This window comes from Pollachius pollachius (genome assembly GCF_949987615.1).
Source record: "Pollachius pollachius genome assembly, chromosome: 4".
NCBI classification, from domain to species: Eukaryota; Metazoa; Chordata; class Actinopteri; order Gadiformes; family Gadidae; genus Pollachius; species Pollachius pollachius.
This window is the reverse complement of record NC_136937.1, coordinates 18,905,760-18,927,500: the sequence shown is the minus strand read 5'-3', so window position 1 is coordinate 18,927,500 and position 21,741 is coordinate 18,905,760. Positions and strand designations below refer to the sequence as shown.

Below are 21,741 nucleotides of genomic sequence, written 5' to 3'. Positions count from 1 at the left end.
CGGTGCTAGGCCATTTATGACTTAAAAACCAATAAAGGAGTTTTAGACTTTCAAAGTGACAGGTATGCAGCAGAGGGTTGTTTGAGCAGGTGTGATGTGTACTCCTCTGGTATCGGCCAATACCCAAGCTTTTGCATTTTCAATTGTAGTGTGAGACAGGAGAGCGGGACACTAGCCCCACCTGCCCCAAATTATCATAACGTCAGTATCCATTTAAAAATGGTCTTACTTTGGCTTTATTACATAGATGGCAAAAGGCTGGCTTTGTGATTAAAACCAAGGTCTGAAACTAAAAGAAACCCAAGGTTTTTGGCCTGTGAATGATGTTTTAAACGTTCAGCTTTATCTTAATTTAGTTTTAGAAAGTTTGTGCTTGGTCAGTTATTCAAGGCAGCAAAACAGGTAGTCTGAGAGGAGAGTGTTTCTGCCAGTTAACTCTAGTAACACATGTAGAAATGTGTTGTAGTAGTCAGGCTGAAACCAACAATTCTTGAAGACGTCTACCTGTAACCAGGAGCTACCTTATTGTAACTATTGACACAATGGCTTTACAGGCCACATGTGGCTTTCTGGTTCTTTCTCGCTATAATTTCTTTACCCAAATGTGTACATGGATAATAGAAGAGAGATACACTAGCTCCAGCTGGCTGCAGTCCTACAAATCAAGATGGCTTCAGAAATAGAACCATAAGCCACAGAAGGAGCAGCCCCCCTCCAACAGGAGGGGACAGGGGGGTGCACATGTGGTACACACGGCTTTATAAAGCTGATGGAGAGGGCTGTCTGCTCTGAGGGACTCTAGTTTAATGACCAGACCCATTTACGTTGAAAGAAAGAAGCTCTTTAAGCTAATTCGGTTTGTCATCTTTTGATTTATTAACAAGAAAGTTTGATATAATTTCAGTACAAAAACCGCTGGTTTTGTGCACATTCTTCCCATTAATCCACAGAAGACAATAGGAGGAGACCAGTCTCTCGCCACATCACAGTACTAATGAGTTACATTTCCATGTGTCTGCTCCACTGGTTATACTGGACTTATGTTATCATATACTCCTGATTAAGGCAGGAAAGAGCACCAGGGAACCTAACAAATCAAAGTTACTGGTAAGAGGGAATATTATAAATGGTAGTTTGTGAACACTTTTAGATTTCATATTTAGGTAACTACAAGACCACAATTATGTCATAAGTTAGCCAAACTAACCTTCTCATCATCATAAGTTAGCATATTAGTAGGCCTATATAATGAAACAAAATTATGCAATGTATGGAAAGAAAATAATTACAAATAGACATTGTTTGTTTGTTTTCTTTTTTCTTGATAACAGTATAGACCAGAAATGACAGATTTACAGAAACACTTACCAGTGGTGCAAGACATTTCCCTATAGCATGCGTTAAGCTGCATCGATACAATGTGCACTTGGACACATGTTGGTGTTTATACAGTATATCTTCTATTCTACATTACCAGCTCTTGGCATGCAACTTTTAAAAACTTTTCCTTGGATATAATTCAAAATATTTAAACTTCTTAAAACATTACAAGCCAAATATGAATACAGTACAGTAGCATACATTGAAAAAAATCATATTTTATACCTATTAATGAAATACAAAAACGTTTACATTTTTTGGACTGTCCTGGAAAAAAAAGTCTACATTATGATTGTTCATACGTTTTTTCAGTCTCAGTTTTTATGTACAGCTTTTACCTTTTTAAAACAAAAATAATGTTAATATTTTAACGGAAATTAATGTTTTTTTATGTTACACATAGCAAGCCCAACTCCAACACACCTATTTATTGTCCAATACCACTATTGATAGTAACATTTATATAAATCTGATAAAGTGCACACTATTTCCTTGAACTATTCCATATTGTAAGAGTATTTATCAGTTATTCATTCTCTTCATCTTAATTGTTGTATATATGGTAAGCAAAGATTTGATCTATATCATTTTTTGTTTAATGCTTGGGATATTGTGTGATTTATAATTAGGCATTTATTACATTTGCAATGTCATACCTCTGTAGCTTCTTTATTGGTTGATTGGTGTCTTAAGGAGGAACTATGATACATGCACTAACAATTACTTTAATGGACAACCCTAATCCAATCCAAAGGTGTTAAGGCTTCAGGTTTGAAACTTCAGATCTGTTTGTTAATAAATCTCAAGTTTTTCATTGTAGCACATTGTTTATGAATGTATTGACCATTATAGCCCTCATAATGGTATTTTTGCAACCTTACTTAAATAACAAGATGAATTTGATAATGAGTTAGGTATTTTAAATATGATTTATTATAATGGTACACCAAACTATGCTAAATCTTTATTGAATACATATATGAAAGTAGGAAGGGATTTTGGGATAAGCTTTAAGGTTGGGAAATGATAAATATAGTATAATTTGAATCCATAATCAAAATCCTATCTTTTCCAGGGTTACTCAATAGGTGTTTTAGTCATTATCCCAAGTCTATCTTTAATTTCTTTGGCTTTTTTTTTAATTTTGGCTTTATTTGGATCAAATTTTGAAATATATGTTATTATTGAAAATTGATTGGAGATATTGCTTCTTTGAATCGATGTGTTCCTTTGTTACATGATGTCCTCATGGCTGATTATGATGCAGGTATCGAATTAGCTCTTTTAACATTGCATGGAAGCCTGCCCTGCTGACGTCTGGTTAAAGGCGTCAGTACACAGGAAAGCTGTTGAAGAATGCTAGAAGGAGCCATTGGGAAACCTTTAAATCCTTATCGAAAACAATACTTTTCAATTAGAAGTTTAATCGGGCTATAATTCCGACTTCAGATCAGGGGAGTTTTGGAGCACATTTTACCATAAGAGCTAGTGGTACAAATCAACAAACTACCCTACAAAGACCCTATGTTTGTTAGATCAAACATCACTGTCTGATATGTACATCAGTTATATATTGTGCGTTCAGAGGGCAGGGGAGATTAGGGAATCAGGGAATAAATACATGGTGGCATTTTGCATCATTTATCAAAGTCAGGGCAAACATAGTAAATATTATGTACTATTGATGGGGGGTAAGGTTTCAAATCAAGTTCACTTTTGAGGGATAAAAGAGAAAACTCCATGATTGTTAATCTTCAGCAAACTATCAATCAGTTAACAAAAGATGAAAATATTTATTTTTGCAATAAGGAAACAAAAATATTGTTTTTGTTAGCTAGATTTATCCTTCTCTTAAAATGTGTGACTGTGAATCGTAAGATTTGTATAGTTACTGCTTATTTACTGTACTCTACATGTATGGCATAATCCATTTCTAAAATTATTAGAAAATGTATGAATTGTGCCTTTAATTATCGTAATGCCTTTTAGTTTTCATATAGATCTGTAATATTGGAGACAGATAATGTATTCACAGGAAAAATAACAACGTTAACACATTGCAAATAGCAAATATAGACAAAGCACAACACACAACTTTTTGGCAAAGAAAGATCACCGCATGGTTACAAGAAAATAAAAAATAGCCTACCACTTAAAGAGGAATCGCAAAAAATACAATCCACTTTCATAGTACAACTTCATAGCATTCTTGTTTATAATACATGGAATACACAAAATTGGAAAATCTGCACATATGCAGATTTGATAGCACAGTGGTATTAAAGACAAAATAAAATCCAGTTAAAGAAAGATTTTAAGCCCTTTCTATGTTAACATGTTTGCCTATCTTTCTTTTTACCCTATTTGGCAATTCATGAGGAAGCCTGTAATCACTGTTTAGGTTATGTATTAACTCTCTGTTCCAGCACCATCAAAAGAGGGAAAAATATTGGACTAAATGTAATGCATTGTCTGCCAACTTGACGATATTAAAAGGAGGTGGAGCCTTTTAATATTTTGTCCTGATATTAAAAGGCTTTCAACTGGCCTTTGTCTTAGAATGTTTTGAGCTAGGTCAGTCTCCCACTATATTAACTATATACTATGGCATACACACACACCAATAACTTAATTAAACAAACACATTTTATTGCACTCCAAAACAGATGAATGTGGTTTAGTTTTTTTTAAGGTAAGGGGGTTTGGCCCAAATGTTAATTGAACAGCCTTGTTTTTTTTGTTGCGAAGTACCATATTGTTGGAATACTTTATTTTTTCAATTAATGGATATTTTCAAAAGATGTCTGTCCCTGAATGTGACAGTACATTAGGGAGGTTTATCTCAGTGTGGACGGGTCACGCCTCACCGTGAGCAACACACTGCTGTACACTACAGACAGAGGTGCTAACTTCAGCATTAGTCAGGCCGCAAAACGCTGATGATGGTTTGTGGGAAATATAGTAACATACTGACTCGGAGAGATGTTTGATAATAACCTCAATATGAATCGTACATGTGGTTGTATAATACTGTCATTGGCTTCCCATTGCTCAAGGCTAACATCTGCCTCAATCAAAGAAAGATAAACATCTAAAACAAGATTATTAACAATTTGGGAAACACCAAAACCATTCCACTAATAAGCCTTTATTGTCGACACTGAGCAGAAAACTAAAATCAGATCTGCATGTGGACCCAAACTTCAAAGTAGCCTAACTTTTGACCATCTGTAACCACATGTATTAAACATAGAGAACCATTTTCTGGACAAAATGTTGGATCATCAACCCCTAACCCCTTTGTTTGGTTCTCACATGTTGAACTGTTGACATTGTCAAAATCAAACTAGTGGTTCTTATCAGGGCAGCCAGAGTGTGATAAATCTCATGGACTAGCATCATGGTAGGCCTATGCTTTGTTATTAGCTGTGGGCCTACATAGAAGAACATGATGAAAGGTTTGTCAAGAAATTGAAGCTAGGCGCTCTTTCAAACATTGGAGAATGCAAGGTCTGGATTTATATGGTTAATAGTCTTATTTGTGCTCAAATAATTTGGTATGTGATCAAACATTAACAAGTTAGGAACTCTACCTTTTTTTCTGACTCGATTCCTAATTATAAAGATGCGTTCTTATACGAAACATAATTATATCTATGTATAAAATATGAATCTGGAGGCCTTTGTTTCAAGTATCCACAAGGTTTTTTAAAGGCATCATAATGTCGAGATTGAGGTGTCTCTAGATAATAAGGCAATACAAAATAGATATATTGTGCAAGGCAGAGCAAATCTACTTTCATTAATTGGTTTAATTGAATAATTTGAGGTGCAAGCCTTTCTCATTAAAGTGACAGTAAAGGGCCTTTTATTATTTTTGATGTCCAATGTCAAAGTCTAAAAAGGGTAGGCCTAATAGGTAGCCTAAACGTTATATTGATCCTTTACCAATCAAACGGATCCTCAAGAAATCGAACAGACCATAGTTTCCCAGTCCATGAGGATGGAGGTGTGATTAATGGATGAAAAGCTATCAGTTGCCATCTCTCCTCAGCCAAGGGCCTCCTCACACTAAAGCACCATATGCACTCCAACGTGTGCAATATCAGCGTCTTCACGCCCTCATGCATCCTTTATCGGGCTTAGGACTTCATCTTTTTCAAACGTGAATGGATGTTAAAACACGAGGTCGGTGTTCATCTGACCAATTGAAACCGGTGTCAGTGGACACATCAACAGCATAAGAGAAAAGTTGTAGTCGGCAATAGTTACAGTAGCCTACATCAGTGCATACAGTACAGCATTGCATTACATGATCAGTCATCATGACAGTGATTTGCTACGATATCTAGGTTCTTATCACTCTGTCTCTTCTGCTCCACCGTTCAACTCACTGCTGGACCGCTGGCCGTCCGCTAGTCCGCCGGCTCCTCGGCGTCCTCCCCCGGCTCCGCGCCCGTCCTCTTCTCGGTCTGACACGAGATGATCCGCCTCATCTCGTCCTCGTAGCGGATGAAGTTCTCCCCGAACCGGGCCCAGGCTTTGAGCGGCACCGTGATGGTGTTCCTGTACGGCTGCCTGACCTCGCTGATCTTCAGGAAGACGCCGTATCGGTTGGACCCTACGTCGAAGTAGAACCGTTTGTTGTCCACGCGGAAGGACGCCGCCTCCGGCAGGTCCGGACTCTCCTCGCCGCCGCAGTTCTTGGAGCCCTTGCCGCGGTCGTCGGTGTCCTCGTCCCCGTAGTCCTCGATCAGCTGTGACAGCGCGTCCCTGAACTCGATGAGCCCCTGGGCCGGGAGCACGATGGTCTGCTCGATGCCCTGGCCGTAGTATCCCATGGTGCCGTGGCCCTTGATCACGGTCTGCCTGATGCGGAGGAACCGGCCCCGCTGGTTTTCCTTCAGGTCCAGATAGTACTTCCTATTGTCTCGCTCGATGAACTCGCTCTTCAGGACGCGGTGGGCGTTCTCATCGGATGCGGCAGAGCCGGCCGGGGACACCGGCGATGCTCGGTGCTCCGGCCGCCTCCGGTGGGCGTCGGGCTGGCGGCCCTGGCCGTTGTTCTGCTCCTCGATCCGCAGTGGCGCCAGCGCGCCTCTCAGCCCAATGCGAGCGTAGTACTCAATGAAATCTCCCAGGCAGTACCGGAGATCGGGAGCCATGGACATGGAGAGGGTTAGTTTGCTCTTCCTGATGTTATCATGCCGTCCGCGTCCGATCCAGACCTCGGCGATCTTCAGAAAGCGTCCCCGTGTGCTCTGCTTCACATCCAGGTAGAACCTCTTCTTCTGGATGTCCACCCGTTTGGAGGCGAGCTCCTCGATGTCCACCCCTGGCTGCTGGGTGCCAGGCTGCTGCACATAGTGCTGGGGGTATCCAGGTCGCGGCATAGCGTCAGACGGAACCCGTCCTCTGCCTCGCTCCATCGCTCTACAGCACAGATCAGCCATCGTGTGTAGAACCTGTACCACCGTGCACGGAGAGCAATTATCCCATTCCTTGTGTCAAAGATGGTGCGTAAAAAGTCAACTTGTTGTAGCTTATGGGTAGCCTGGAGATGAGTTGGAAAGATATCCTACCTTAAATGACCTGCAAATGGTCGCTACTGTAACCACCATCCATTTGGATCCCGTTTAAAAGTCAACCGCAGGGTATTCCAGCTCATTTCATCTAAGACGTTTTTGCTGCATGACCTCAAACAGTCTTCAGCTCCGTTTGACATGTGTTTTTGCTCCTTTTAGAGCTGTCAGAATTGCAAGTCTGTCAAATAGTGAAGGTGTTTTTTAGAGGCTCTGCTTCAGACAGCCACATGAACTCGATGAACCTCCCCTCTCCTCGCCTCGCTCCCCCCCCCCCTCCCCAGCAGCTAAATCTAGCCGTTAAAGAGACATGCTTTAAACACGGGGGGGTTGTTCCTATTGTGTTACTTGTTGACGATTCTGCATGTGTAGCAAATGTACGCCTACACGTGTGCATGTGGTAAACATGTGTAGCACATGAACGCGCACACGCGTGTATTTGGTTCACATGTAGAATTGCACATCGGTTCTTTTCTTGTGGTAGGTTAGCATAGGCAACCCTCTGACATAGATACAGGCTATACACTCTTAAAATACAAATATAGGATTATACATAATAAAAGTAACAATAATAATATGTTTATTGCCCTCGTCATCTATTAGGGTTTCACCCCACGATCGTGAATGAAAATGATTCCCATGCACACATAAATGATGAAGCGATGAATGTCTGACCCCAGCCAGGGGCTGATGGGGAAGCAACCCCCCAGTGGGTCCAGTCCATAGCCTACAACCCACAACCCACCCTCCAGGGGACCCAGGGTCTTGTGGGGTGGGGGGTTCTGTTGGATCACCTCCTCCTGACTCCTCTAGAATAGCCGCACCCTGTAGACCACATTCAAGCTGTTCCACTACGGTTCATGGCGGTCCAGCCCTACCGGTGGGTTAGATAGTGGGGGAGAGACCCTCCTCTCAGGAGGCCCATACCTGGGCACCCGGAGCAGAGTCCAGCCCCTGGCAGTGAGGGTCATAGGCCCGCTTCTGCCGGCCGGGACCCCAGCGTAAGTCACGCACCTCATGCAGCCTTCCTCAGAGGGAGCCTTCCGGGGCCGTTTGCCCTCCACCGATAGCGGTCCCTAGGACCAAGATCGAGTGGCTCAGGGCAGGGTCCGGCAGAACCGCCAGATCGCTACCACCAGGGGGACCCCCACCCTGTCCTCAACACGCTACCACCAGGGGGACCCCCACCCTGTCCTCAACACGCTACCACCAGGGAGACCCCCACCCTGTTCTCAACACGCTACCACCAGGGGAACCCCCATCAGGGGTACCCCCACCAGGTCCTCAATGTGCTACCACCAGGGGGACCCCCACCCTGTCCTAAACACGCTGCACCAGGGGGACCCCCACCCTGTCCTCAACACGCTACCACCAGGGGGACCCCCACCCTGTCCTCAACGAGCTATCACCAGAGGGACCCCCAACCTGTCCTCAACACGCTACCACCAGGGGAACCCCCATCAGGGGTACCCCCACCAGGTCCTCAATGTGCTACCACCAGGGGGACCCCCACCCTGTCCTCAACACGCTGCACCAGGGGGACCCCCACCCTCTCCTCAACACGCTACCACCAGGAGGACCCCCACCCTGTCCTCAACAGGCTACCACCAGGGGGACCCCCACCCTCTCCTCAACACGCTACCACCAGGGGGACCCCCACCCTGTCCTCAACGAGCTATCACCAGAGGGACCCCCAACCTGTCCTCAACAGGCTACCACCAGGGGGACCCCCATCAGGGGTACCCCCACCTGATCCTCAATGTGCTACCACCAGGGGGATCCCCACCTGGTCCTCAATGTGCTACCACCAGGGGGACCCCCACCCTGTCCTCAACAGGCTATCACCAGGGGGACCCCCACCAGGGGGACCCCCACCTGGGGGACCCCCACCTGGTCCTCAATGTGCTACCACCAGGGGGACCCCCACCTGGTCCTCAACACGCTACCACCAGGAGGACCCCCACCTGGTCCTCAATGTGCTACCACCAGGGGGACCCCCACCCTGTCTTCAGCAGCCGGCAGACCCCTCCACAGTGGACCAGCTGAACCCTGGCTCTTCAGTTCAGTGGCAGTGCTACTCTTAAACACCAGGTTCTGTTTGCTAGGGTCGGTGGCGGGCACAGGCTTACATTGTTGGATGAAAATTGAAATGCAGAAGCATCATTGGTGTTTACAAGATGTATTAAAGTTATGATAGCTATGATGTCATAGCTATCATAGCTAAGGATTGTTTAATGTAGACTCGATTTGTAGGTGGCTCATTGATAATTCTGAGCTGAGATACATCAAGTGTAGGCCTCATTAACCCGCGCTCCTGCAAGATGTTGGTGGTATCTGGTATCAACATGTCTGTATCTCGGCCACAGGGGGGATTTATCTTGACGAGTTCCGCCTCGACCCGTCTGGAAAGGACAACGTCGTCCTCTAGTGGATATTCTCCTGAAGTGAGGACTATTTGATCCACATAATTCATGGTATTATTTGTATTTAAGTTGTATTCTTGATATTGTAGGCCTACACGACAGGGCATTACGTTGCTGCTCCCACTGTGTAAAGTATGTTGAGGGATTTATTCGTTTCCTAGAAAGTAATAACTCATTTAAAAAAAAATCAAGAAATCAAAGAAACTCCTGTTTGTCCATTACATTTTGGCCACAAAATTCTAATCTTTTGAACACAAATCATCAACACGCAGTGATTTTGAACTTTCAAGGTAGGGTAAGGCTACAAAAGCCAGTCTGGCACACATCCTTGGGCTTTAGGTTGGCACTAACAAAGTGCCAACCTGTGTAATTGAAATGGCATTATGGACTCAATATTTAGTAAACCCTAACCCTTAAGCTGAACAATAGTTTATTATCCCGCTGCCCACTAAAATAACCCCAAATAACCCTTCAATGTTTAGTTGGGCCTACACGTACATAGAATAGGCTGAATGATTGTCCAATTCATTCTGTTAATTTGTGATAGCTCTTCTTTTATGGGTAGGCCTACATTTCCATTGGCTTTCTTTGTTCATTTACATTAAATGTGGTTCATTCTCAGTCAGCCCGTTGCTTTAATTACGACAGGATGTAGATAATAACAAAAAAAGGAAGTATTTGGGGAAACAGGAAATACATTCTAACATTCCCTCGTGAGAAATGCTTGCTCTGAGATAAAGATACAACACGCATGTGGAAGACATGTTCAATAAGATTAAGATCACTGTTCTCTAAACGTCTTAAATTGCTAGAGAGCCTGATCCTAGATCTGTTCAAAGGGAGGTGGAAGTTCAAAAGGAGAGGGCAAGACTGGCCTTGGACAAAGCAACGTTAGAGGATATTTAGACACTCCAAATAAAGCAGCTTATAGACTATGAGGCAGCAGCAGGAATAACGTGTTGCATTTTATTTTTTTCCACCATTAAATTATTTATCAGAAGTGCCTGGAAAAAATGTGTAATATCAAAGGAGCAAGTTCGTCGCTTGCTGCGTCGGAATAGTGTGTCAAATGAGGAAGAGACTCAGAAAATGTCCAGTGTTCAGTTGGTTTTCCGTTAGGTCCTGCATAAGGAAGTAACGAGCAAATTGTTCAAATAACAGCAACACAACGTTGGGCAACACGGGTGTGTAACAGTTCAACCTAAGAACCAGCTAAAGAGAACTACAGTGTAACACACCCACTGGAGGCCTGAGAGGAGTGCTTCCCCTGGCCTAAGTACAACCAGAGAGTAGGCGGTGGACTGGGACTTCCTGAGGTAGTCCCGCCCTTGGTGAGCGCGCTAACCATTAGGTGTACATGCAAGTATGTTGACATCTATGTGCATGTCTGTGCACGTCGTTCACAGGTCTGCACACTCACTGAAGCACAAGCATGTTTCAGCCTCTGCAAGATTCTTTGGTGTTTTTAAGTTTAAGTTTACTTGAACACTTCTTAAGAAGACATGTGACCTTTGTTTGTGTTTCAAGGGGAAAACAATGGCAATTTGTCATACATTACTTTTTGTTATATTATAAAAATAAACATTTTATTACACAGCCATTGTATGCCAAAGGTTTGTCATAATCCCTAGGCCTACTTGCAAAACATCATTCAGCCTACTGTACAGTATAATATGTGCACTAGGTAGGTAGAATAGAGAGTAGTACAATAGCAAACCAACGTGTGGCCATGTGACCCGAAGACATTGACCTAGTAACATTGGGACATTGCTGGTATAAATGTGACATTACTGGTAACACCGAGACATGGCTGATAACAGTGATGTCACTGTTATCGCCAGCAATATCAGGTTTACCACTGTAACATGGTCCAGCAGCAACATCGCTTCCAATATGTGCACATAGGTAGGTAGAATAGATAGTAGTACAATAGCAAACTAACGTGTGTCCCTGTGTCCCTAAGACGTTGACCCAGTAACACAGTGACATTGCTGTTATAACTGACAACGTTGCTGCTGGACGAAGTTACCATATAGGAAGCAGTGGAGTCACCGCCCTATCATACAGTCTGCTGTCCGCTGCTGAGCAGCTGCAGGGTGGAGTTTAACGCTGTCTCCAAGAGCGGATGTAGACGGAACCGAGGGAAATAGTTACTCTTCTTGGGCTCCTGTAAAACATTTTTCCGCTAGAAAAGGCGAATACCCTCCATATTTCGTGTTACTAATTCATCGGGTACACGGCGATCACAAGTCCGCTGACACAGGTAGGTCTTTCTTAAGTGTTTCTTTCTCCTGTTCGGTAGGAGTTTGGCTCTTGCGGGGCGCGTAAAAGTTTCCACTCTGCGGAACTTCACGTCATTTGTCTACCGTGTTTTCTTACGGAGGTCGACGATGTGGATCACTCATTTCTGGAGAGGACAGAAAACGCAAAAGCCGTCGCTTTATTGTTGGAAGTTCAATTTTGCAAACACGTTATTGTGGCCCGCTATATCTCACGGGACGTGTGGGCTTCGTTTGTAGAGTGCAATAACTCATCTTTTTACGAGAATATGTGTATAATCGGGCACATTGTGGCAACATGAAATATCGGAGTGGTAAATGTTTGTCAGTATACTGTTTACGTTGTAATATGTGCGCCTGTACAGATTGAGGTTTTTCCCCATTTTGACTGTAAAGAACTTGAACACAATCCAACTCCACGCATTCCCCAAATGGGCTGACAAGTCTGTTTTTGTTTCTACTAGGCTGTTTTTTCACTATAATTTATGCCCTCCGTGTGCCTGCTTCAGGGATAACCGTAGCCCGGGGCTATGCGTTCAGAAGGCAGGAATGTGTTCACATGGCATGCCTGTCTTCCAGTAAACACACCTAGAGTCCCTAAAGGCGATTGTTTTACTGATGTCTGGAGGCAGCAGCGTGATTTTTTTTAACTTTACTTCCAAGCCAGTACTTTAAGCCCCGCCCCCACGGCGCTGCTGCGTTCAGAGCTCTTCGCTGATTGGACACTGAGCGATTGGCCGCCCGGACCCTGACGTTTGCATATTCGCATCCGGTTGTCAGCAGCGAATCGACTTCTACTTTCAGCCATGCAGTGTTCAACCACTGCATGCAGTGTTCACGCACTGCTACAACAGGCCTCTGTACTGAACAGGGAGGGAGTCAATGCAGTGTTCAACCACTGCATTGACTCCCTTCCTGTGCAGTTCAGATGTATGTTGTAGTCTCATGGAAAAGCCAACATTGTGATAGTTGTTTTTTTTTAAAATAAAAATAAGACATTTATGTTTTTGTATATCAGTATTGTGTTTCATATACTTTACTGAGCAAAGCAGTCAAATTGCTAAGATGTCTTTATTAATCCGATACACACAAATCAACAAGGAGTGTGGTATTTTCTGTTTATTGAATCTGAACAGATTCTGATGGAATGTGTCGCAGTAGTTTATGTTTATGATGAGAAGTCTTTTACACATTTGTGTCCACTGTTCTCTCGTCCTCACAATTCTCAACTGACATTTGAAAGAAAGTTTTGCCTTTAAAACAATTTGACTTGTTACATCGGGAGGAATATTGCTCTTATTATTGCCAGTTTTTCTCAACCTTTGACCAGGGCCGCGCTTGGGTTTCCCTGATAAGGATATGGCCCGCAAGATATCTGACTTAATACGCTATCAATATTTCATGATACAAAAAACGATAAGTTGGAAAGATGGAAAAAGGGCCAGTATTAATTTCCTAATGAGTTGTACCCAGGAGTTCATTACATCTAATCAACTAGTCTGGCACGGTGTACTGTACACACATTCATCTGGGCTTTCCTGGCTCCAAATCAGGCAGTGGGAGAACCTCAACCACGGGGTTCCTGTCATGAAGTCAAAGGGGCGTTTCTCTACAGCCAGGTGGAAGTAGGCGTGGTCTGTGAAGAGTTACCTGTTCAGCAAACAGACCTTGGGGCTTTGAAGGTGGCTTCTGGGTTTTTTGTTGCCCACTGATTATATTTTGCTTATTATACACTTCAGTATGTTAAAATGATTAGCAGTAGCACAAGCCTATATTTCCTCCTGAACAGATTTTGTTTTAATTCGCCCAACACAGATAATTTATTAAAGTTGAGACCTGCATTTTAATGATTGCTGTATTCAAACTGTCCGAGAAGCCCTCTGACGCACCACCTTAACCGCTGTTTAATATTCCATCCTCACTTCCACACACTGGGGCTTTAGAACAGTGTATCCAAGAATCCTAAATCTCTCCCGGTTACAGCCAGCAACATTAACCGCTGTCAGGGCGGAGCTCCAGGCATCCACGCGGCCGTGGCGCTAGCAGATGTTATTTTTGTGATGTCACAAAAACAACGGGACCAGAGTTCGGAGTAGAGTAGAACGTTTCCCATCCCAAACCGGTTGGACGATGGTTTTTACATGACAGTATTAGTTTAGTAACTGGGACAAAATGGCATGGATTTCTTTTTTAGTTGAATATACAAAACTTACAGAGACGTTTCTAAGACTAAAATGAAAATTTGCGTTTAATATTAACCGCAAAAAAGGACCTTTAAAACCTTCCTTCATAGGTTTTATTTTCAGAACATTATGGCTGCCTCCTAACTAACTAAATTAAATTGATCCGAGCCAAATTTATATTTGACTTCCTCTTCGTATTTCGTTCAATAACTGGCATGGTTAATTACATAAAACTTTTGCTGAACCAGACAATTTATTTTAATCTGTCAATGTTTTCTGCTCACTATTGAATCGGTACACATTCCCCATGCAAATCTTCTCATTGTGAAGTTGGAAAAAAGAGGAAGCCTGTTCTTAGTTAGCACTGTGTCCGTCTAACCCAATGTCTTCTGAATTACATCAGATGATGGCTTGTACAGCACATGAAACTATGAGGGCTAGAAGGTTCCATTGTTATGTCTACAGATTTAATTACGTTTTTGTTTTTAGTTTATTAAGTAATATAATTTGGGAGTTCTGTTTCAGGCTGAAATAATTTGGTTGATGGAATGAAAGACATTAAATGAGATAACATCATAGTTGCTGAGATTGCTTGCTGATGTTTGAAAGACTTGCAATGATGTCAGCATGCGTCATTCCAAGTCTCTCTAAATCCACGTCTTTCAAGAGTTCACGATAAAACGCGGGCTTGTTGGTGTTTAATCTATTTCAGGAGGTATGTGGCGTGGTTCCCTCTGAAGGGATCTGCACTGTGTGATTTTGAATGTCCTCTGAGGGGCTGATCTGCATCACGTTCCTCAGCAGGCCTTATTTGGTCAGGCCAGGGTGTGCTGCTGTTGCCTCACTGAAACAAAACATTTGTTATAAATTCCTTAGGATTTCCAAGACTTGCTCTAGAATTGTTTTATTAGTGAACTTTTTTATGCCTACATTCTGGGGGAAAATAACACACTAGGGAATATATTTTTTATTTTTTTATTTTATTTTACAATTTATTAATCAAAAGCTATTTACATAAGTCTGTTCAGTTTCAAGGCTGTTACATTGGTACTTTAGTACTTGGTAACGTTTTGTCTCAGTTGCTCTGGAATTGGTCTTTTATATTGGGATGCAATGCCTTGTTTATCTTGCTAGGTCTCACCCCTTTGTGATGTTTACCATTCCTTCTTCATGTTATGCGATATAGTTGTTGAACCAAGTGCTCCTTTCTTTGTAGTTCATAAAGATTTAACAATGTGAAACATTTCAGAATGTTAGTTCACTGAGTTTATTACAAATTCTGATAATATTAATACAAATAACTTTAAATGTCCACATGCACCCTTTTCAAGCAGTGTATCTAGAACCAAGCAACCACTTTTAAAAGACCAATAGCTTATATTACCAAACCAAAAATACCTACTTCCATTTCCAAGGGTAGATGTGATGTGGAAAGATTGCTCTCCAATATGACGCTTTAATATCATTTTATCTGTCAATCCTATACATGCACCCAGCACTTTTGTAACATGAATATAGGAACTTGCATTCAACACTTCTTCATGGTGTAGAAACAGTATTTGCTACATAGATTTCATGTGTGACCTATTCCTGGCCTCATAAGGTCATTTCTTTGTGAGCTAGAGTAGTGAGATGGAGGTTTCTCTGGTTGTTGGGGGTGTTGGTCATGTGGACTGTTTGCATTTCCTGTCACAAACATAGCCACACACAACTCCTACTTCCTCACTGTGATGCTGTTGTTCAGAGTATTTCTAAATGGAGTTCTAAATGTTATGGTCGTGCTTGAACAAAGAAACCGATTTGCTACATAACATCAATAGTGTGTAAAAGTAGGCCTGCAATATGCAACATGATCAATGTCCGTCCTTCAGTCCCAAACATCAATGCATGGCGAGCCGCCGTCGGAGGGAACGTGTAAAGATGGCGGTCTTTTCTTAAATCAACAGAATACCCTTATTTTGGACTACCTCATGCAGTACCTTCTCGCCCGAAGACCCCTCAGCAAGGTTCTTTCCCTCTGCTACTCGCTAGGAGCCATCCCCATGTGTACATTTGGTTATCCCCAGTTAACGGCGGCTGGGGGTTGAAGAAAGTAGGTGTCGTTTGAACATTGGGAGGGACACACATTGAGCTGGGAGTTAGGGGAAACTTCCCCAAAGGACGTTTCAGTGTCAAACACACAATCAATTTGTGCCTTTTCTGCTTTAATACATGATGGACATTTCTTTATTTATGAAATGGAAAACACAAAGCAATGTACCATGTGACCATTGACTATAACAGAATAAAATTAACTTAGGCTCTTAGGCATTCTGTATTGACTTCACATATTTATTCTCCCGTCGTTCAACTTTTCTGATTTTATTATAAACACTTGCTCAGTAAACACACATACAATTGATTTACGCTTCTGTACTCTTTGTGTGTTGTATTATAGAAATAGTTTTTTTGATATTAAAAAAAAGATCCAATGCTGAAGCTAAATAACCACCCTTGTTGAAAGCATTGTTCTGTCTATGAGGAACATTTTAGGAGGTTTTCAAAATAAAAGTAATCTGTTTATTTCATGTTTTTATTGGGGGGGAGACCAATGCCGTGTCCTAAATATTGAACACATACACCAAATGTTTGCCTGCTTTCTCTTTCATTATTTCTTTCTTCTTTCACTCTCTCTTTATCCTACTAAACGTGTCGATTGACAAAGAAATTGTGATGTTTAGATTCTTAAGCTACATCCTATGCATCTCCTACCACTATGACAGGACAAGGAAGACTTTTGACTTTATTAATTGTAGAGCGCTGCTTTTATTTAGCCTGCTAGTTAAAATTGCATTGCAATTGTGATGTGGATGATCTTAAAATTGTTCAGCCAAATCATAGAATCACAGAATATATGTAGACAACAGTCGTACAGTATTAATGAAAAATCTATTCAGACGTGTATGTACAATGCAGACTAGAGCACATTGTATTTGATATGGTAATATTCCATTTCCCTGAAGACACCAGATGTCTCACTGGTAGGAAAAGATAAGTCATTGTTGTTGTGTATCGGTTAACTAGCATCACTCAAGTACTCAGAAACATTACATGAAGGGAACACTGGTCATGCACGGATGTGGCGGACTTTAAGATAGCTTCAAATGTCAAAATGGTTGGACATGTGATAAATGTTGTCAAACTGAAGGCCCCTAATAAGGTTGAAAACTACATACAAGTCATTTGACATTATTGTCCAATTTGCAACACAATTAGAGCTGCCAAACATTCCCCATATCTTGTTACTTGGAATTAATAAAGTTTGACTTGGTATGAACATTACACCGCAACTCACTATAACTTACGAATATGTAGTCACATTATGGAACAGCATGTATCAACAGTGTGGTTATTAGCATTAGGGTAAGGAATAGTCAAAAAAGCAGGCTCCACGCTCACCCTAAGTCTGTTGTTACAGGCTGTTCCATAATGTTGTGATATAATAAGTAAATGTTGTTTAAGGCTGCTGTTGCATTGCTTATTGCTGTGTAATTACATTGTAACAAGGACACTAGTAAAAGGTTCTACTGCTTCAGCTGCAATGGTGCACGGCCGACTGGACCAAGTCACTGGATTGAGAGGGATTGTTTAGCTGCCAGTCCCCTTTCTGGTATGATTGGAAGAACATATTCAAAATTTATGTTATCCAAACTACCTTCGTCCGTGGCTAATGTTGAAGCCACACATGGCTGGTATGACGTGAACCTCCCAGGAACCTGTGGCAACCTGTATATGAGGTCAGACCATGGCAGCGTGGTCTGACCTCATAAGCCATCGATATTGCGCTCATGGACGGATGCCGCGTTGCAGCCAATAGGCCGTGTTGATTCCTCGGTATTACGCGTTTTTCCCCATAAAGCCCAAACAATTTTCTTTCCGATCTGAAAACATTTGCAACATTGGCGCAAGTCAGTGGCACAACAAACCATTTTTATTTGGAAACTTTGTTGTAGGTTTAGAAACAGATACTGTCACAGAACGTTTTACTGGGGTTGGTGTGCTTAACGGTGATGGGTATGATTTAAGAGCTTTCATTTGAGTGTAATTTGTTAGTAAAGGCATAGCCATCTGTCCCTTACTCACTAATAGTTTGAGGATGGTTAGGCCTTTCCTAAGAAATAACACTCAAATAAAAGCCCTTAAATCATGCCTATGCCCTCTCAAGCAAACCAACATCCTCACCTTCTGGTCTACATGAATATCTATTCATTCATACATTGTGTTTGAATACCTTGTGTTATGACATCCAAATACTTTTGAGTAAATACTTGCATTGTGCCCCTGCATCCAGGCCATAAGGATTGATTAATGGGAAGAGGGTGTCAGTTATTGTATCATTATATTGATCACATGCCATCACTATGCAACCTCGTTTAAATGTTAAGCTAATGTAACTTTAGATGTTACGCACTTTGTCCAGTATGTGTATTCAAGTTCCCAAACAAGTTTGCTATTATTTATTAAAAGTTTTAGTTTTAAAACTTTAAAACCTTAGTTTTAGCTGCAACAAAGTAGTGCGCAATGGAAAAACTGATGTTAAGCCAAAACCAAAACCAAAATCCCGAACCATACAGACGATATTTGTAAGATACAATCCTGACATTGTGCCAGAGCATTGTTGATTCCTGTGTCTGTGTTGTCCTGACTGTCATCACTGTTCCTCTTTCAACTCCAGGAACAACCGGGGAACAAGCGAGAACCGCAACCATGGTGGCGTTGTCACTGAAGATTGGTGTGGGGAACGTGGTTAAGACCATGCAGTTTGAGCCCTCCACCATGGTGTTTGATGCCTGCCGCATCATCAGGGAACGAGTACCTGAAGCCCAGCTGGGCCAGCGTGAGTACTGCTCCTTTTTCAGTGCAATCTGCCTTTGTGTCCTTCTGGTAAAAATGAATAAAGAACCAAACAATAGGATGTTTTCTGTTGCTCTGTTGTTGGGGCGGCATGTAGCTCAGGAGGTAGAGCGGGATCCCCGCTCCTCCTAGCTGAGTGTCGCTGGTTTCCCTGAGCAAGGCACCTCACACTAACCGCTCCTGACGAGCTGGCTGGCGCCTTGCGTGTTGGGCTCCGTCGTCTTCACCTTTGTGAATGTGTGCATGAATGGGTGGATATTGGGCATTTGAGTGGCCACTGGTTAGACATTTACCATTTACCATTTACCATTTGCACATGGGATTCATTGAAGCAGTTACATGAGTTTCCACACTATGGCCAGCCCAGGGCTCAGGTTTAACTCATCCCTGTGCTAAGGTAAGCCCATGGCTGAGAAGTATGCAACATGTGTCCTCATGAAGAATGCACTGGGACTGATTGATGCGCTGTAAGCAAACATTTAAATCCCCCTCTTGGGTCGCTTTGTGTCGTGTTGACTAAAACAGCCTTGGTTGTTTACGTAACTGGTTTGAGCGAAGCGCTCTAAACATGGCCGCCCTCTGGGTGTACTGATGATAACTGGCCATGCGACACAATGAGTGGGTTTAAATGTTTGTTTGGCAGCCTATCAACAATGTATCAGTGCTTTTTTCACTAGGACATGAGCGTGTGTGCAGCGGTCAGAATGACCAGTGGGTCTGTGTGGTCCCCAGCTATCTGCGATGCTGACAGTGACTCATGGGCAACATGTGGTCATACATGATCACACAGAGCACAGGAGACCCATATGGGGCTGGAACCAACACAGGGAAGGGCTTAGAACCTTTCAGAGGGGAAACCACAATGAACACCAACGCAGACACATGGATTGACATAGTTTGATGGTTCAGTGTTTGCCCTGATGTTGGTCCTGGTGAACAAATCACCACTAATTGGTATCTCTGGGCAGAGTGGACCTAGCGAAAACTCCTAAAATAGAAATGCCTGCTTGAGATGAAAAGTGTTGCAGAAGACGAAAATGAAAAGACTTGCTGTGCCTTTTTGCAGCCAACGACTACAGTCTGTTCTTGTCGGATGAGGATCCCAAAAAGGGAATCTGGCTGGAGGCAGGCAAGGCCCTGGACTACTACATGTTGAGGAACGGGGTGAGTGAAAAGACAAACATACATCAACATAGTATAATCTAAGATCGATAAAGCTGTGTAGCTCTTAGCTTGCTGTCCCTGGCCAGTCTGGCCCCCATTTGAAATGTGGTAGTGACGTGTATCACTGTTGAACCTTTACTAATGTATACCGCGGCCTCCAGGACACCCTGGAGTACAAGAAGAAGCAGCGGCCCCTGAGGATCCGTATGCTGGACGGAACCATCAAGACCGTCATGGTGGACGACTCCAAGATCGTCAGCGACATGCTTATGACCATCTGTGCCAGAATAGGTCAGCACGTCACCTTTCTGTTCCTGGTGCCACCCTTTGCTTGTCTATAAATTGATATTTTTACATGTATAATGCATTATTCTTTTCCTAGGAAAGAGAGTGGAGGGGAATGGGGAACACTGGTGTTATTAATCGATTGTTTGTTTTATGGAAGGAGTTGAGTTCTGAGATGGCGACGTGTAGCCAGTTTGTGGGATATTGTTTGTTTTACCCTCACTCCATTTTACTTGTAGGCATCACAAACTATGACGAGTACTCCCTGGTCCGGGACATGGGCGAGGAGAAGAAGGAGGAGACCATGGGGACTCTGAAGAAGGACAAGACCTTACTACGAGACGACAAGAAGATGGAGAAGTTGAAGCAGAAACTGCACACAGACGATGAGCGTGAGGCCCTTCTCGATCATCTAACATCACGTAAACGCTGTGGTTGATCCAGACCGTGAGTAAGCCATGGATCCCCCTCTCTAGTGAACTGGTTGGACCACGGCAGAACACTGAGGGAGCAGGGTGTGGAGGAGGTCGAAATGCTGCTGCTGAGGAGGAAGTTCTTCTATTCAGACCAGAATGTCGATTCCAGAGACCCGGTCCAGCTCAACCTGCTCTACGTCCAGGTCCGTCCCTCACTGAATCACTAACACTACCTCACGACTATCATAGAAGCTAAAGCTAAACCAATGTTATTCATTCATCTGGGATTATTTGAAGATGTGTGTATATGTAAAGTGTTATTTGATGTGAATTCCACAGGTTCCACAGAGTATTAGCTAGTCCTAAGAGTATTGCAATACAAGATCAGTGTTTTACTGTGTAATATTGATTTAGATGTTGTTAAATCATTCTTATTTATTTGTTCTTTCTTGTGCGTTGTGTGTGTGTGTGTATGTGTGTGTGTGTGTGTGTGTGTGTGTGTGTGTGTGTGTGTGTGTGTGTGTGTGTGTGTGTGTGTGTGTGTGTGTGTTAGGCCCGTGATGACATCCTGAATGGATCCCACCCAGTCTCCTTTGAGAAGGCATGTGAATTTGCTGGCTTCCAATGTCAGATCCAGTTTGGGGACCACAATGAGATCAAACATAAGCCGGGATTCTTGGAGTAAGACGTGCATTATTTACTGAAGTTTGACCAACACATGGAAACTATTTATTATAATACGTTATAATGTCTGGTTGGTTAGCCATTTGAATAATTCTGGATCCAACATCTCCCTTTTCAGTTTAAAAGAGTTCCTGCCCAAAGAGTATATTAAGCAGAAAGGAGAGAAAAGGATCTTCCAGGTAAGAACCAAGCTTTTTGGTCTTGACATTCCTGTTCAGTCAGTGTGTTTACATGCTCTCTAGAAACCAGGTAGTAACCCGGCTAAGTAACTGGCATGTAAACTGGTTATAAAACCCAGTGCTCCCTCATATCACTGTACCAGAGAGTTAACAATGCAATGACATATTTTGTTATCAGGAAATCTTCGTTTTTCGCTTTTGAAGCTGTGATTCATAAATATTTTTAATTTAAATTAAATTGTAAACTAAGATTCCAACTAATGTGTAATTGTT

The 21,741-nt window shown here is 42.6% G+C and overlaps 2 protein-coding genes across 2 annotated transcripts in view; one reads left to right on the top strand and one right to left on the bottom strand.

Annotated features, from left to right (window-relative positions):
• Positions 1–5,795: 5,795 nt before the first annotated feature.
• On the bottom strand, positions 5,796–6,833 carry purg (purine-rich element binding protein G; the record flags this gene model as incomplete). The annotated part of the gene is made up of 1 exon (XM_079734542.1): positions 5,796–6,833. One exon carries the CDS (start codon positions 6,831–6,833, stop codon positions 5,796–5,798), a length of 1,038 nt encoding a protein of 345 aa, XP_079590668.1.
• Positions 6,834–11,489: 4,656 nt separating this feature from the next.
• The window catches only part of tln1 (talin 1), a 43,492-nt gene continuing 33,240 nt past the window's right edge, over positions 11,490–21,741 (top strand). Inside the window, exons 1-8 of the mRNA XM_079734859.1 lie at positions 11,490–11,648; positions 18,562–18,723; positions 19,807–19,904; positions 20,066–20,195; positions 20,429–20,581; positions 20,666–20,808; positions 21,159–21,286; positions 21,408–21,468. Of these exons, the coding sequence (XP_079590985.1) occupies positions 18,594–18,723; positions 19,807–19,904; positions 20,066–20,195; positions 20,429–20,581; positions 20,666–20,808; positions 21,159–21,286; positions 21,408–21,468 (843 nt within the window). The 5' untranslated portion in view covers positions 11,490–11,648; positions 18,562–18,593. The remainder of the gene's footprint in view (positions 11,649–18,561; positions 18,724–19,806; positions 19,905–20,065; positions 20,196–20,428; positions 20,582–20,665; positions 20,809–21,158; positions 21,287–21,407; positions 21,469–21,741) is intronic.